The sequence below is a fragment of the Herpailurus yagouaroundi genome, unplaced genomic scaffold (assembly GCF_014898765.1).
Source record: "Herpailurus yagouaroundi ecotype Mexico unplaced genomic scaffold, PumYag 162, whole genome shotgun sequence".
NCBI lineage: Eukaryota > Metazoa > Chordata > Mammalia > Carnivora > Felidae > Herpailurus > Herpailurus yagouaroundi.
In genome coordinates, this window is record NW_024412403.1 from 5,970,360 (window position 1) to 5,986,942 (window position 16,583).

Genomic DNA, 16,583 nt, shown 5'->3' on the forward strand with positions numbered 1-16,583 from the left:
GAAGGAAGGAAGGAAGGAAGGAAGGAAGGAAGGAAGGAAGGAAGGAAGGAAGGTGTCCTGCAATCCTGGAATCAGACTGTCCAGACTCTCCCAGCCAGCCCTGCCACTTAGCAGCTGTGTGACCCTGTGCAGGTCACTTGACTTCTCTGGGCCTCAGTTTCTGCTTCTAAAAAGCCAGGACAACACTATCCCTACTTCATCAGGCCGTGAGAATTACACGTGATAAAAATGGTCTCAGTGCATGGATCTGGTCCCTGAAAGGAATCAGATGGCAACATAATGGGAAACCAGGCTCCAAAAGAAGTCTGCCTCTTTCCTTTCTGTTTTGTTCAATTTGCAACAAGCTAAGGAACTAAAGGCACATTGGGCTCAGCAGTTTGGGGACCAGGAGAAGCCCCAGCTCCCACAAGTGGCCAAATGACCCTGCAGAAGTGATTTCATTCCTCACATCTTGGCTCCGTTTCTTCTCCATGAAGGATTAAATTTAAATTAAATTAAATTAAATTAAATTAAATTAAATTAAATTATTAAATTAAATTAAATTAAATTAAATTAAATTAAACCTATAGCTCATATGGCTATCATGAGAATCTAAAGAGAGAATATTAGGATTTGTGATTATTTTTTTTTCATAAAGGATGTAGTCTCTACCTGTTAGCTAATATTAATTTCAGTCGAAGCTTCCTGGACCTCTATTCCCAGTGTAGATGTGTTTTGTGCGCTGATACAAAGGACAGCTTGTATTTTTTCTGGAAAGAGAAGATGCGGGAGGAGGGTAGGGCGGTGACCGAAGAGAGTGGGGAGACCTGAGTGGCCCTGGGGCAGCGTGTGTGCAGCGGACCCGTGTGCAGAGTCCCTGCATGGCTGAGGTTGGACAGGAAGCGTGAGCCGATCCCCAGCCCCCTCCACTGACCCCATGGGTCCCCATGGGGCCAGAATGACCCGTGAATGTGGAGGTCATCATCCACCTTCCACTTCTGAATGACACCCAGAGGGACGCTTCTCCGTCTGCCCCACTCCCTTCTCTGCCCTCCTAAAGTGGGGTCGGTTCCTCAGAATATCCTCGAGATGCAGGTTGTCGGCTTAAAGGGCAGATGCTTTCTACGGCCACTGCTGTGACTGACACAAAGGACAACGGTAGGCTCTCAGACAAAGACACAGGTACCCAAATGTTCATGGTTTCTCACAGTGTGCACAGAAGATACCAGATCCACACAGAGTCGAAAACGACAGAAGGGACTGGCTTTCTCTCCCCATCCCATCCCGGGAGCTACGGCCGGTTAGCCCAATGCCAGGAGAAAGAAGAAAGGTACAACACTGTCAATAAAAGATGAATATAAAGGCAGAAACAGAGATGTGCCCACAAACTAACTCAGTAAAGGACGCATCGACCTTACACAGATGATGAGGGGGAAAAAACAACAAGGATCGTCATTTTTCTAGAACTAAATGAAACCTCTACCATACCACTGTGAAAACACGAAGGCTGCCTGTCCCCTCTATAGTCGTGTTATTTTTAGGGCACTTTTATATTTCAAAGGCCAGAGAAGCTGCCATGAGGCCAGAGTCCACGTTCCCCCAGATCACAGAGGCCACAGAGAAAGACCTCTTTGCTTTGCTTTCAGCCGTAACACCAGGACTTCATTCCTGCCTCCTTTCCCCGGGACAGCTAGTAGAACACAGTGCTGGGCATCATCAAACGAAGGCCAAAGCGTGGCCAAAGACCGCAGAATGAAAGAGCCACCGTGGGCAGGAGACTCTAACCGGCCAGCCACCCCGGGCACCGAAAGGTCACCCACCACGGCCACATGGCTCCACCGTGGTTGAGCCGGTCGTGATTTACCGCCGCGCTCAACTTCCTCATCAGAGCAGGAAAGAGCCTAAGCCACGTCCACGGTTGACCAAGAGAGGCCGCAGTTAGGGCTGACTGAAAGATCAGGCTTCCCAGTTTGGCCACGACTCTTCCCTTTTTCCCACCAAGACGGCCGGCTCTGTCTCTGCAAAGCAACAGCGTGACAACCCTCTGAAGCGGGGGGGACGGTCACTCCCATTTGATGGATGCACGGCTGGAGACCCTGAGCGAGAGGTTTAGTGACACGGCTGAGGATTGGCAGCCGCTGAGTGGAAGGGCACGGGGCTCGGACGCAGGCAGACAGCACCCCTACCGCCGCAGTTTGCGCGTCTATGGGGGACAACACCGCCTTGGAGGATGGGAGGTCTGCCTCTGATGGCGCCCCTGCCCTCAACGGTACCGGTATTCTGTGCCTCGACCCATCTGGTGGCAGAGTAGGCATCGATGGTGCTTCCTGACCCTCCTGATTGATTGTAGACGTCCATCCACTTCACACAAAATTCCGTGGGTGAAAATGCACGGACGGTTTCAGGGGATGGCTGGGGTGAACGCACGTCACAAGGTTGTCGGCCACCCTGGGAACCACCACGCGGTTGGTGTTCAGGCCACTCTGACACCGCACCTGCAGACGCCTTTCCCACACCCGTGACAACGGGGCTTGGGGACAGCCCAGATGGCTCTGGCTCAGTAATTCCCTCTGTCCAGGTGTCCTGATTTCTTTTTTGCACATTTAACTAGTTTCGCGGACTCCTCTCCGTGCGTTCCTCCTATGGAGGCCGAAGCCCAGTGTCGTGCGCTGACTCCTTGAGATAAAATGCAGATACTAACCTGGCACCGGGTCCTCCTCAGCGTGCTTCTCCCGGGGTGGAGGGAGGTGTGGGGGGTGGGGGGGCTTGAGGCTTCAGAAGCTGGAGACTTTCTTTTTTGGTAACAAAGAAGCAGCCAGCTTTTCTCCCCCACTCAACTAAAACGAAAATAGCTTCAGAACCCGTACAAGTCTGAGGTTGCATACTTCTGGAAGAAACGGGACTGCCTGGTCATAAATCAGCTGTCACGGCCCGAGGAGCGAATTGAGACGGATTAGAAGACCGGATGAAGCTGTCCAGGGCTATTTGATCAGCTGTGCCCCAGGGAGGTGAAAATTCTAGCAATCTCCCCGCTGGAAACAGAATGCACACATGCCCACCAGCAAGCACCGCCTCCCAACTCAGCCTCACGCCCTGCCTCCTTCATGGTGGGTATTCGCTCCCTCTCTCATGTTTAAACCCCTACAAAATCCAGACCCACGTAGTCTGCTGGAAAACCAACTCTGCTGTAATTTACGTCGCGGTCGCGGTCGCGCTCCTGGGACAGGGCTGATGAGAATGGCTGAAGCTTGGGCCACCGCGTGGCTTCGTATCTGCACATACTGACCCTGGATCCTGCTCCGATGAAAACCCTTTACTTCCCAAGCACGAAATGTTTCTTAAATTGAACAAGCCTCATGCACCTGCTCTCTGTGTCCCTTGACATGCCCCCCCCCCCCGGGGAAGAAGCCATGAGGGCCGGAGCAGGCCACCCGAAACATTCATCGGAGTCAACAACCCACCCTTGGCAAAGACGTTTGGAATCGGAATGTGGGGAGTTTTTCATATTGGGGTCATTGTTTAGCATTTATACGGTCTTTGAAAAGCGTATGCTTTCCAAGTGCTTTTTAATCAGTTTTATTACTCCCACCTCACAGCAGACCTGCAGGGTCAGGTCAGAAATCATCTGATTTCTTATGCCAGCATGCGGCTAGGTGGGCTTCCTTAGAGCCAGCCTCAGTAGTCCATCTCCTTCAGAGGGAAGGCCCTCGAGCCACTTGCATCCGTGGTCAGGCATGGGCCATTCTGAAAACCTCCTCTCGGTGAGGGAAAAAAAGAATATATCTATCTATCTATAAATATTATCTATATATATAAATATATAGATAATATATATATAGATAAATATATATATATGGCCCCTGACATTGCAAAGCGATAACATGTTTCATTAGCACGCACGCTTTCTCTCTCTGCCCCCCCCTCTCTCCACCAAAAAGCAATCAGGCAGCCCCCAGCCTCAGCCAGAGCCAGCCTCGTGCCCATGTGACCCATGCAGTCATATAGGACCCATGAGTCTGGCTCAGAAAGGCCCCAAGCTTGGTCATGCTCTGTCATCACAGTCTTGAAAATTCTTTTGAAGTATACTTGTTTATTTTGAGAGACAGAGAGAGAGAGAGAGAGAGAGAGAGAGCATGAGCAGGGGAGGGGCAGAGAGAGAAAGGGAGACAGAATCCCAAACAGGCTCTGCACCGTCAACGCAGAGCCCGATGCGGGCTTGATGTGGGGCTTGAACCCACAAACTGTGAGATCATGACCTGAGCCGAAACCAAGAGTCAGAATTCTAACCGACTGAGCCACCCAGGAACCCGCGCCTTCCGTCTTGAAATTCTTAATAATGTCTACCATGGAGCCCCACGTTTCTGTCTTTCACCAGGCCCCACCAAGTGTCACTGCCCTGCCCCCGCAGTCCAATCACAGGCTTCCCCAGGACTTTCCAGTGCTGTCTGAGCTACCGGGACCTCAAAAGAGACTTCTCCCAAAGCCAGGTGGGAGCAAACAATTATAGAGGCTGCTACTTGTCTTTAAATCGCCTCATCTCTGAGGGAGATCTGCTAGAGTCTTCAGTTCCTTCTTCATCAAAATACAAAAGGGACAGAGGAGCAGAGAGCGGGGTCCCCTGAGGGTACTGCTTGTAGCTGAAGTTCCGTGAGGCTGCCTCTATGCTTTTGTCATGCAAGAATTCGAAATCCTCATCCAAAACTCAATTGTCTGGGAGCTCTCTCATGAATTTCAGCCAAATCTGGCTCTCAGCAAGAACTCAGCCAAAAAAAAAAAAAAAAAAAAAAAAAAGATGGCAGGGGAATTCACTAAACAGTGCCCCCCCGAAATGAATCCGCCTCGGAGATGGGAAGGATTAAATCTAGATGGAAAAATAACAATAAACTTGCATGAGGTATTTGGTAGAGGACTTGACTAATTGCGACATCTATTTTAGGAAGTTATCTTCCAGAATAGGTAAAAGAGCCCACATTTCTGAGGTATAGAACATTGCCAGAAATAATATTTGCGATGCGGCACTGTATTATCTCTATCTTTTGACAGGACTTATGCTATATCTGAGAACAGAGTTATAAATATAGGGATGAGCCCATGCCTCGAACAAACTCCGAAGAGAAAAAATTATGCCACCAGGGGTCTCCGAGGTGCGACGTGTGCAGTGATATTTCACCCTGGACAAACAGTAATCCTCGCACAGAAGGTAGGCTACAGGCATATCTAAATTCACTTAGGCACTTCTCACAAGTAGAACGTGGAACTTTTAAAATAAAACAACATGCACAACTACACATGTAATCTTCTTCCAATGTACCAAACAGATTTTACTCACTCAGCACTTTTAAAGGGAGACGTGATAATGTAAATAGAACCCAAATATTCACTGACACATGTATGGGAATTTATATCACTAGGCAAGAGGCATAAATCGACTGTAGTATCATCCTAGATACCTATCGGTTCATGGGACTCAGACGGCTAAAGCCCTATGTGGGTCTAAAATTCATGACTTTGAAGACTAACCATCAGCCGTGGTGGTTATTCCTCAATCAATATGTATGGAGACCCTACTTCTGGAAGCATGGACTCCACCGGGAAGCTTTCCCTGAACACATCCTTCTCCTTCCTAAGCCTCCACAATGGCTGTAGGCTGTGCATCCCTGGCAATCAGTGTGTACAGTGAAGAGACCTGTAGCCCAGTTAATTTTATGTGATTCTGTCTCCGGGGCTAGCCTCCCAGCCACGCCTTATTCATTCACCCAGCACAACGTACAACACGCAATGGAGTCCCCATCCATGTAGGTTGAATGGCATGTGCCGGGGACAGGAAAAGGGACGACACAAGTCTGTCCTTTCAAGTTTCGTAATCTAGAAGGCGGAAGGAAATGTGACTGACAAATACGTGATTTCTGATTTACACACGCAGTGGTTTCGACCATAGACAGGGCCCCCATTCTGGGAGGAAAAGTTTTTTTAAGAGTTTTATCTGGGGGTTCAGAATGCTCTTTCTTACGCGGAGCCACGGAGAGTAAGGCAAGGTAATAAAGGAGACTGGTGTAAAGTCAAGGTCAAGGAAGCTGCCACATGAGGCAGAAGAGGATTTGTCAACGGAGACCTCAGTGAGGGACTTTTGGGGCAACAGTGCGATGACGTTTACCAGCCACTCCTTGTGTTATTGGGGTTGGGGTGGGGGGAGGCTCAGAGGGCATACTTGAACCTCTAGAGGTCAAGTGGAAGACCTGGGGGGGGAAAGAATGACTTGGTCAAGATCCCCGTAGCTGCTCTTTTTTCACTCAAGACTAATGGAAAAAAAAAAAAAAATCCAGGACAATATTGTTTCTCATGTATTTCGTGCCCAAGTCCTAAATGGAATTGGGGCAGGTGTAAAAGAAATTGGGTTGTGTCCAGGATATGCCAGAAAATGAGAAATGTAATAGGAGGGGAAGTGTGTAAGTGAAACTCACGCTGGCTTTTCCTCAAAAAGCTCTGTGGTTTTGAGTAAAATTCGCCTTTGGGCACTCAGTTCCCTATTTGAAAATGACTCCTTTGAGGGAAATGACAAATACGGTCTCCTTGAATTCTCTGAATTCTAAGTAGAACCATAGAAACGACAGTCTTTCTCTAGGTCAGTGGTTTTGAAGCAGGGTGCCTACACCCCAAGAAAGGGCAGGGCCACCATGTTCGGCTGCACAGGTTGTGCACAGCACAACCCCAGGGGGCACCACTGGTAGACGGCAGCCAAGAATGGCATCTCTGGGGCTGTAAGGTGCTTAATTCTCACATGCACGGTGAAGAAAACTTTGACATTTCTCTTTACATCTGTTTAGAATCAAAGGTCTATAAGGACGAAATTAGGTTTTATCAATAGCTACTCTCAGGATCGATACTGACATTGTCACTTGGTGAGTAGGGAAGAATGGGGTTCCTGTGACTCTTGGCTCGCTCTCAGAACACCACCACGTGCTGCAATGCAGCTCCTTGAGCCCCGGGAGGAGGATTTACAGATTATGTAATCTACTTTTAACTGAACTAATCTCCCCACTAAGTAGGTAAGTGACTTTTAAAAAGTCTCACACAGGGGAACCTGGGTGGCTCAGTCAGTTAAGTATCTGACTCTTCCTCTCCACTCAGATCATGATCGCACATTTTGTGAGATCGAGCCCCACATCCACCTCTGTGCTGACAGTGCAGAGCCTGCTCGGGATTCTCTCTCTCTCTCTCTCTCTCTCTCTCTCTCTCTGCCCCTCCTCTGCTCATGCTCACTCTCTATCTCACCCTCTAAAAATAAATCAATTTTAGGGGCGCCTGGGTGGCGCAGTCGGTTAAGCGTCCAACTTCAGCCAGGTCACGATCTCGTGGTCCGTGAGTTCGAGCCCCGCGTCAGGCTCTGGGCTGATGGCTCGGAGCCTGGAGCCTGTTTCCGGTTCTGTGTCTCCCTCTCTCTCTGCCCCTCCCCCGTTCATGCTCTGTCTCTCTCTGTCCCAAAAATAAAAACGTGGAAAAAAAAATTTTTTTTTTAAATAAAAAAAAAATAATAAAAATAAATCAATTTTTAAAAATGTTGTTAAAAAAAGTGTTGCCTAGTCACACTCCACAATACGGACGAACCTGGAGGACCTTATGCTGAGTATAATCAGCCAGGCACAAAAGGACAGATACTCTGTGATTCCACGTCTATAAGGTCCCTAGAGGAGTCAGATACATAGAGACATTTGATACATAGAGACAGGAAGTAGAAAGGTGGTCACCGGGGATAAGGGGAACAGGAAAGGGGATTTGCTGTTTAATAGGTAATGGAATTTCAGTTTCACAAGATGAAACCGTTCTGGAGGTCTATTTCGTAACAAAATAAATAAACCACACTACTGAATTTATACACTTAAAAATGGGTAAGGTGGTCAATTTTATGACATGTGTTTTTTTACCCCAATGAAATTCCTGCATAAAATTTCACAGATTGAAAAGAATACTAACACTGTCAGCAAAAGCAAGAAGAAAACAATAGAAACGTGAACCGATCCTGCTAGATTCGTTCTGGGATATCTTCATGAGCACCAACACAAGCCTCTAAACCACAGCCATCAAGTTAGGCTCAAAAGGAAGTCCCGTTACCAGGACTATCTGACCAATTCGTGGCATCGGGGATTTCTCGGTGTATCAAACAGGTGTCGGGAAATGTGAAAAGGAAAAGTCCAGGTACACTGTGCCATTTGGCCAGGCTCAGGGAAAGAAAAGTGCTATTTTTCTAATAATCCCTAATGAAAGAGTGATGTTACTTAATAAGGAAATTATATATGGAAGAACCTTTCATTTATATATGTAAGAACCTTCCAGGCGCCTGGCTAGCTCAGTTGGGAGTGCGTGCAACTCTTGATCTTTGGGGTTGTAAGTTCAAGCCCCATGTTGGGTATAGAGATTATTTAAAAATAAAAAAAAAAAAATCTTTAAAACATTCTTTAAAAATAATTAACAGGCCTAATTTCTTAATAATTTTTAAATAGTGGGACTTAGCCCTTGATGGACATAAAAGTATATTGACTAAAGAAGAAAATCTTGGCGGAAAAGAGAGAACACACTTTCTTGCCCCATTTTAACTGTCTTGTTTGGGTAAGACAAATGTTAATGAGTATTGCTACCTGCAGGGTCTTCTTTCCAGGCATTGCATAAAATTAAAATAACTAATCACTTTGTTAGAACTTTAGCCAAGCCACAGATGTGGTGGTATGAGGACAGATGACCGTTTCTTTTGTCACGACTCTCCTCCACAGTTTGGGATTGTGATAGCAGGAAAAGCATGATCTCAAGCCAAACCAGGTCCAACCCCAGCTATCAAATAGCTGTCCGGGAGTCATAAACAAATATTTAAAAACTAACACTCAAAAGGCAATCCAGACCATTGGGTGAAGGCTTGAAGTGTGGATGATTGAGGTATTTCAGTCTTGGCCAAGCCCATGACTTCCTCAAACCAGAGGGAGAAACCTTCCAGGGAAAAGGACTCTCCTGTTCTGTAGTCTAGTTTCCATTGTGGTATGAAAACTGCCTTATTGCAATAATTCTATCAATTCACACTTTTTGGCTTCTTTCCCCTTAGATGTTCTGCAGGAGAATTTTCAATTTGTGGATGATTACCTACCTGCTTTATGATTCCAATTTGTCTTCTTTTTATTTATAAGGTGGCAGTTTTAGAGTAAAATGTAAAATAATGGCATTTAGTGGGTGATTGATTTTTCCACTGGCAATGTTATAAACATGGCCAAGCGTTTCCCTTTCAGAAGTGGAACGAGAAGCAATTCAGTGAGATTCTGAGGCATAAATTTCGGGCTATGTGTAAGGCACAAACAATATTCAAGTAGATTGATGCCTGGCATGTGTAACTTACACGGAATTGTTCATGTACAACAGCCCAGAAATGGATGTTGGATTTATAGGTCTGGGCCACCGGTGGGTGTGTCAGGCTTGCTTGGCTTATGGCACAGAACAACCATCTGTAGAACATTCTCATACCCATTCCCAAAGTGCACCTGTACCTGTATCTCATTACTTATACCTCACTTCATTCCAAAGGTGGATGAAGAATGGTAAACAGTTGATACCTGGGGACGATAGGAACGTGGAGTCACAGCCTGTTGGACCGCACGGGGACACAGTCGTACATCTCAGTGCCTAACCTCCCAGGGGAAGACACACAAGCCCATCGCTTTTTGTGTAGGAATGGTCACGTCTTCCTAGCTCAAATATAAACCAACTTAAGATATTTAAATATGCAATTAGAAATGAAAACATTTGGTTAATTCAGAGAAACATCAATGGCTAATTTTTAAATAGCAATTAAAAACTTGAATAGACGCTGTGCTTCCTGTACACAAAGTATATTTTACCTTCAACAGTGTGCCAGGATCTGCAGTCTGGACGACTGTGATTCGGCACGAATCTTCCTAAAGATCTGCTCGGGCTCCCTCTTATCCCCCTGTAAGCACAGTCAAATTGGTTTTCTATTTCAGTACAGCCAACAGCTTTGTAGGGCATTCACGGGCTCTGCCTCTCTGGCTGAAGCTCCTTTTGTTTTAATTTCATAGAGCTTATCTGAAGTGAAATAGTCCCAAGGGAGACGACCCCCAACTGTAGGATATTAGAATTCTCTGTCCCTCCCTCAGCGTCCCTGTTTTCCTTGACATTTTTCCAAATGCCAAGAGTTCTTCCTGTCCGGATTCTCTCCAGTTCTCATCGCTTTGCCTGCCGTCAGTGCACTTCTTTTGTGTATCTGACAATGTATCCATTTCCAACTTAAAAGGATTTCAATGGCAAACCCAGGTTTCAAACCGGGAGTAAAAAACAAAAGATAGAACTTTTCTTCTCCAAACCTGTCTGGACCACAAATCTCAACGTTTAGAAAAGAGGGGGTCTGGTCTGTTGGTCACATTAACTGATAAACCCATACCCCCAAGTGTATTTATTCATCCAATAAGGGAACGTTACCAAGTGCCAGACCAGGAGCCAGGTCCGGTGGACAATGTAAAGTTGTTCCTGTCCCCAGGAAGCTCACAGCTCACAGTCTAGGGGGGATAATGCTAATAAATAAAAATGCAACCATAATACTTGCTATAGTCTGGATGTTTGTGTTTTTCAAAATTCATGTGCTGAAATCCTAACCCCCACGGTGAAGGCATGACAAGGTGGGGCCTTTGGGAGTGATCAGGTCACGAGTGGGGGGCCCCAGTGAATGGGACTTGTGCCCTCACAAAAAGAGACCCCAAGGAGCTCCCTGTCCCTCCTTCCACCATATGAGGACACAGGAGGGAGAAGGCTGTCTGTGAACCAAGAAGAGGGTTCTCACCGAATCACACTGGCTCCCTGATCTCAGACTCCCTCCCAGCTTTCAGAACCGTGAGCAATAAATTCCTACGATTTATAAGCTGTTCAATCTGTGATACTTTATTATAGCAGCCTGAACAGACTAAGACAATAACAGCATGAGCTTTAATGCTGTGTTTTATAAAACTATCAGCCAAATATTATATAAATCTGTGCATATGCATCCCCTAAAGTCCTTCTTTCCCCGGCAGTGAGAAGCCCTTTCTAGAAAGCCATTCTAAATTAATGAAAAGCCCCAGGCTTGGGCTCATGATATTGTTCAGGTGTTCAAATGGTACAGGGCACACAGTTCACTGAGGACAGAAGGCCCCCAGATGCAGTGTGAATGCCTTCCACCTATAACAACACCTCTAATGAAGCACTGAGGCAGAAATTATAATTAAAAAAAAAAGTTCAGAGAACGTATTCATCATAAATTCAAGGCACTTCCCACAACAAAAACCTGTATTTCCTTTTCATCTTGATCACACTATTCAACTAAACCTTTAATAAAATCAACTGCAAGTCATTGACTCAATTCAAAAGAGAAAAACAGTGAGACTTCTTAACCACACACAATCCGATAATGAGGTGCGGGACCGGGGGAACAAAGTTTATGGCAATCCATAAACCATCAGCCCAGCAAACACATTTCCAGGCTGCATTGGGACCTCTGCCCATGCAAGAAAAGTTGCACTGGGAACCAAAGTTGGACCTGGCGTCTTCCTAGACCTAACATCCCCAGGTAGAGTAGAGAGAGTGCCCATCCCGGTGTGATCCAGAGAAACCAGGGGGATCTTGCTGGATCTTCCTGTGTCTCTGCCACTGACTGGTACATCCCCAAATGAGGTTATACTTATAGAAGAAACAGGATCGTCATTTGGCCTGCTGCTGCCAGGCCTTTGGGGCCAGTTGGAAAATCCACATTTTATGCAGTTACGCCTGGAATCTGGGTGTAACTGGTCTACCCTGCACAGTTATCTGCAAGCCTGCTCATCCGTCCTCCGGCATCTGCTTGGTTCACTATGACATCACAAGAAGCACACGACTATGACAATTTTCACTGTAGTTCTGTTCCCTACTACTTATCTTAGCAATGGGTTGTCCCAGTGGCTGCCTAGGTAAGCCCCAAGTGGCGGCTACTTTCGAAAACAAAAATCCTGTCCTTTCTATGCCCCCTGCAAGATTCAAGGGAGCATTCCTTCCCCTTGCATATCTCTCTCCAGACAATGTTGTTCAGTCTTCTCTTCTTCCTTTAGAAACTTAGTGTGTAGGCAGTAGCTTCTGATTCTGTGCTAAGGACAGGCACGTGGGTCTAAAGATTTGCCCTGAAATGTCCTCAGTGTGTTCCCTCCATGCGTCTGACAGGCACAGTCCTTTTGTGGGTGACGTCTGGATGGAAGAAAGGCTTGAAACTCTGGCCCCAAGTAGCAACATCCCATCCAAGCCGATGCAAGAAAAGAGTGGTGACAGTTAGGATCCTTTTCCAAGGGGGTCTCAGGTCTAATTAATAGCTGTCAACTGATGCATTATGCAATGGGAACCCCCCCCCCCCCCCCCCACACACACACACTTCCTCAAAAATAGGGTGATGGTGGGTGTCATTTTTCAAACTGATTCTCCAAAAGTGTGCCTTTATTGCATGAAAATCTTGCTCCTGGCTCTCCTAAATCAGTTCTTTTGAAAAGCAACTTAAGGGGCGCCTGGGTGGCTCCATTGGTTAAGCATCCAACTTCAGCTCAGGTCATGATCTCCTGGTTCGTGGGTTTGAGCCCCGCATCGGGCTCTGTGCTGACAGCTCGGCGCCTGCAGCCTGCTTCAGATTCTGTGTGTGTGTCTCTCTGCCCCCTGTGCTCACTCACTCTCTCTCTCTCTCTCAAAAATACACAAACATTAAAAAAAATGAAAAGCAACTTAAAAACGCACACCTGGATGAGAAAATGGGACTGTCGGTGTTAAGGGACTCCTATTTGGGGGCTCAACAAAGGGAGTCTCATTCTTCTGTGCGGGGGTCCAGGCGGAGAGAGAAGAGGGTGACTTTGTTAACCTTGACTTTGGTGGTTAGGATTTCTGATCCAGTTAATACACCTTAACCTGCATTTTGATCCCTGCTAAATTACCTCCCGGCCCATCTGACATACTTTAATACTGAAATGTAAATTAGACACCCCCACAAACCACCTCCACTCTCTCGGTGCCCTAAATTTGGACTTGACTCCCCTCGCTGTACTGGAGCCGCACTTTTCAATCGCCTCGTTCCCCGAGCAATGCATTGCCACAGGGGACGGAGGAGACACTGGGTCGTGGAGTCACCCAGTTGAAAGCCGGCTCCAGGCTCAGTCCCCGAGTCCCCACCTCTCACCGCCTTCCCCCTAAAGGCTAGAAGACCCGTAGGACCAAGGCCCACCGGGGAGCACTTGGCCCTTTGGGGGCCTCTCCTCCCAGCCCCGCCCCAGCACGGCCCCGGGGGAGCAGCTGTGAGCTCAGGGATTTCCGCAGCGGGCACCAAACGCTGCCAGCTGGAGCCAGCGCTCTTTGCCCACCAGACCCCAGCAAATCCCGAAGTCGGAGGAGAGGCTGACAAAACCCCTGACTTTGGCCCTCTGCAGCAATCAGTGACACGAGTAAGCAAACGATCATCTGGAATCAACCCCTGCCTGAGAGCTATTAAAACAAGAAGCCACACGTAATTCACCCAACCAAGCAAAAGCTCTGGGCTGGGGGGGACGTTCAGTTCTCTACCCGGAAAGGAGCGTCTGTTCGACTTTATTAAATGTTTTAAGCAGATTTGAGTTCTAGTGAAAGGACTCACTCCCACTCTCTGAGGGACACACACCTGGAAAGTCGGGGATCAGGCAGAGAGCTGGTCACCCAGCTGGTGGCCAGAGCACCGGGGCTGCACGTAACAGAGGGGGGACTAGGTGCAAGAGGGACAGGAGGGAGAAAGGGAGAAGGAGCTGGAAGGGGTGTCGCGGAAGCAAAGGGGGGCAGAGGAGACGGGTGCGCCTCCTGCGGGATTTTAGCAACATTAAAGGAAACCCTTGCAGTTGGCTGTTAACGAGGCTGATGGAATGGGGCGGGGGCAGGGGGCGGCCGCAGAGCTGCCCTAATTTTATGTGCAGCAGAAACGAGGCTGTGACCCTAATCGTGGGCTGAGCTGTGGGACGTGTGCTCTCTCCCGGGGGACCCACGGTGAGGTGAACACCGCTGAGCTGAAGCATTCTGGAAAGCTCATGTGTTCACGACACCAGGCTTCAGCCTCGGCTGCAGATGGGGTGACAGCCGGAGGGGACCCAGCAGGAACACCATGACCCCAGAAGAGCCCGGGGGGAAGCTGACTATCGAAGAAGGGCCCCCAGTGCTGTACTGCTTTCTGACTCCTCCTCTGGGAAGCCCACTCTCCACAGCCAGCCATGGCTTCTTGTGAGCACAGGTTGCTGACCCAGGGTGGAAGCTTCTGAAGTCTCCAGGAGGCTGCAAGGCACAGAGGCCTGGTCCTCCTCGCCCTGTCTCTGCTCCAGGCCCCAGCTCCCTTCCCCTCGCCCCCTCCCCACCCTCCTCCGGCTCCTTCTGTGACTCCCAGTGCGCAGAAACCACCCCTGGTGGTGGGCCGCCCAGCAAGGCCGCCCAAGCCCTGCCCTTTGCTAGCCGCCGACTTTGAACTGGCTGACCTTGAACTTCTCTCTGCCTCAGTTTCCTCATCTGTCAATGGGGAATAAATACCAGCACCCACCTCACAGGATTTGAGGGGGCAAATAAGGTAACACCAGTGGAGTGCTAGATGCCAAACTGGGGGCTGAGAACAGACAAAAGTGAGGTGCACTGGCTTTACTGGAGCCCCGCCCCCAGCCTTATCTGGGGCTGAGAGGCTCACAGCCTCCCCATCTTCCTCCACACTTGCCCCCTTCCTCACTCAAGCCCTTGGCTCCGTCCCAAACCCCATTCCCAAACCGTCTACGCTTTGCCTCTTCTGTCTTCCTGTCATGTTTATGTCAAAAGTCACCCATCGGAGAGACAAACGCAGTGAAGACACCTCTTATTTCTGAAGTCGTTAATTTTACTCTAGAATTCCCAAAAAAAGGATCACCCATCTGTCAAAAAAAAGACAGAGAAGATAAAAGTAATTATTTAAGTGCCGACCAAAAGGAAATAAAAACGGACTTGTCTCCACTACTGAGCTGAATTAGAGGGTGGTTTGTACAACCCCAAACCTGCCGCGTTTAAAAGAAAGAGAACGTGATCTTTTTGAAATAAAATGAGCTATCTATAGGTTTGCCCCCAAGAAAATACCGTCTCTATAAACATATTCAGAGAAGGGACTTGCAACCAGAAGAAATGTAGCTGTTCTTATGTCAAAGTCTCTCCGGTGCCCGAGCCCCATCCCTACACACAGATTTTTCATGGTTCAAGCGATTTGCCTCTTTTACTGACGCTCTAACTAGCTGCAGATGTAGTTTGTGCGGCCGAGCCGTGCAGTCCTTCCCCCACGTCTCTTCCAAGGCTGACTGTCACCGGCTGGCCCGCCTGCCAGCGTCCTGAAAGCCATCCACCAAAGCAAACACGTGAGGACAGGCGGGAAGCACAGCAAACCTCCGGCGAGGCTGAGACCCTCGGCTTTCTCTCCCGAGGTGTCCAACCCAAAGCACTTTCCAAAGTCACGATTAAATCAGAAGCCAACAAGCCATCCCTTTCTTTCCAAGGCGAATTTTTAAAAAGTTGCAAACTTCACCAACATCTCTGCATCTGCCACCGCAAACCAGGATAGCAACGGGGGTCAGCCCTCCGAGCAAAGAGTCACAGGGCTGATCGACCACCATCCGGAGACCCTTGGCGTCTCCCGAGACCCACTGCGGCCAGCGCACTGGTCACCCCCGAGTCTCCCTCTCCAAGTACGAGGGCCACTCACCTCGCTCATGTTGCTGTAACGCGGCAGCCGCGGGATCCCTGCGCTCAGCACCGTGCTCAGCACCCGGATCGCTGCTCAGGGGTCGCTCTTCCACCGGTCCTGGCTTTTCTCTTAAAAAGGGCTGCCCGGTGGCATCATGCCTCCCGTAAGCCAATGAGATTCATTCACCTGTCTGCACGCCTCTCAGACATCCGAGAGCACGAGGGGCCACCTAGTGGAGCCAGGTGGGAAGTGAGCTGGGTCTCAGCCCCACATTCTGCCAAGGGAAAGAGCTGCTAGATTTTTGCGTTTTTTTTTTTTTTCTTTTTTAAAGGTCAAAGTCAGAGGTACAAAGATCATCACCGGTTTGCCATTGTTTACTAATTCAAGGGTCCAGGATTCAAATACGTTTTCAACGTCAGTGAAAAGAATGTTTGCATCTCAGAGGAAGGGCAGTTCTGGAAACACCAGCCCATGCTCGCTCTCTCTCTCTCTCTCTCTCTCTCTCCCCCTCGCTTTCCCAGGAGCTGCGGCTTCCCCTTTGTGGCACAGATCCCAGACTTCCAGGAGAACATTCTCCACTGCTCCCGCCCCAACCCCAAATCTGCCAGGCTGTTCGTATCCCGGGCACCTCCTCCCTTGGCAAGAGGTCATAGCAGCGCTGGGACATCGACTTGGAGAGTCACGCTGTGACAAGAGAGGAAGTCTCCGGCCTTATCTGTGTTGTCAAAAACTTCACCAGCATCTGGAGGGAGATGAGGGCTGGACCGTGGAATCTGTTAAAGATTTCATTGCTGCAGCCTGTCCAGCCTCTCTGTAAAGAGGTTCAGTCCTTTTGCCTGGACTTGTGAGACCCCGAAGAGCCTTCACG

General features: G+C 48.5%; 1 protein-coding gene across 1 annotated transcript in view; it reads right to left on the minus strand.

Annotated features, from left to right (window-relative positions):
- Positions 1-15,857, minus strand: part of PCP4 (Purkinje cell protein 4) — a 61,579-nt gene extending 45,722 nt beyond the window's left edge. Inside the window, exon 1 of the mRNA XM_040483883.1 lies at positions 15,734-15,857. Within this exon, the coding sequence (XP_040339817.1) occupies positions 15,734-15,742 (9 nt within the window). The 5' untranslated portion in view covers positions 15,743-15,857. The remainder of the gene's footprint in view (positions 1-15,733) is intronic.
- Between the last annotated feature and the right edge of the window lie 726 nt (positions 15,858-16,583).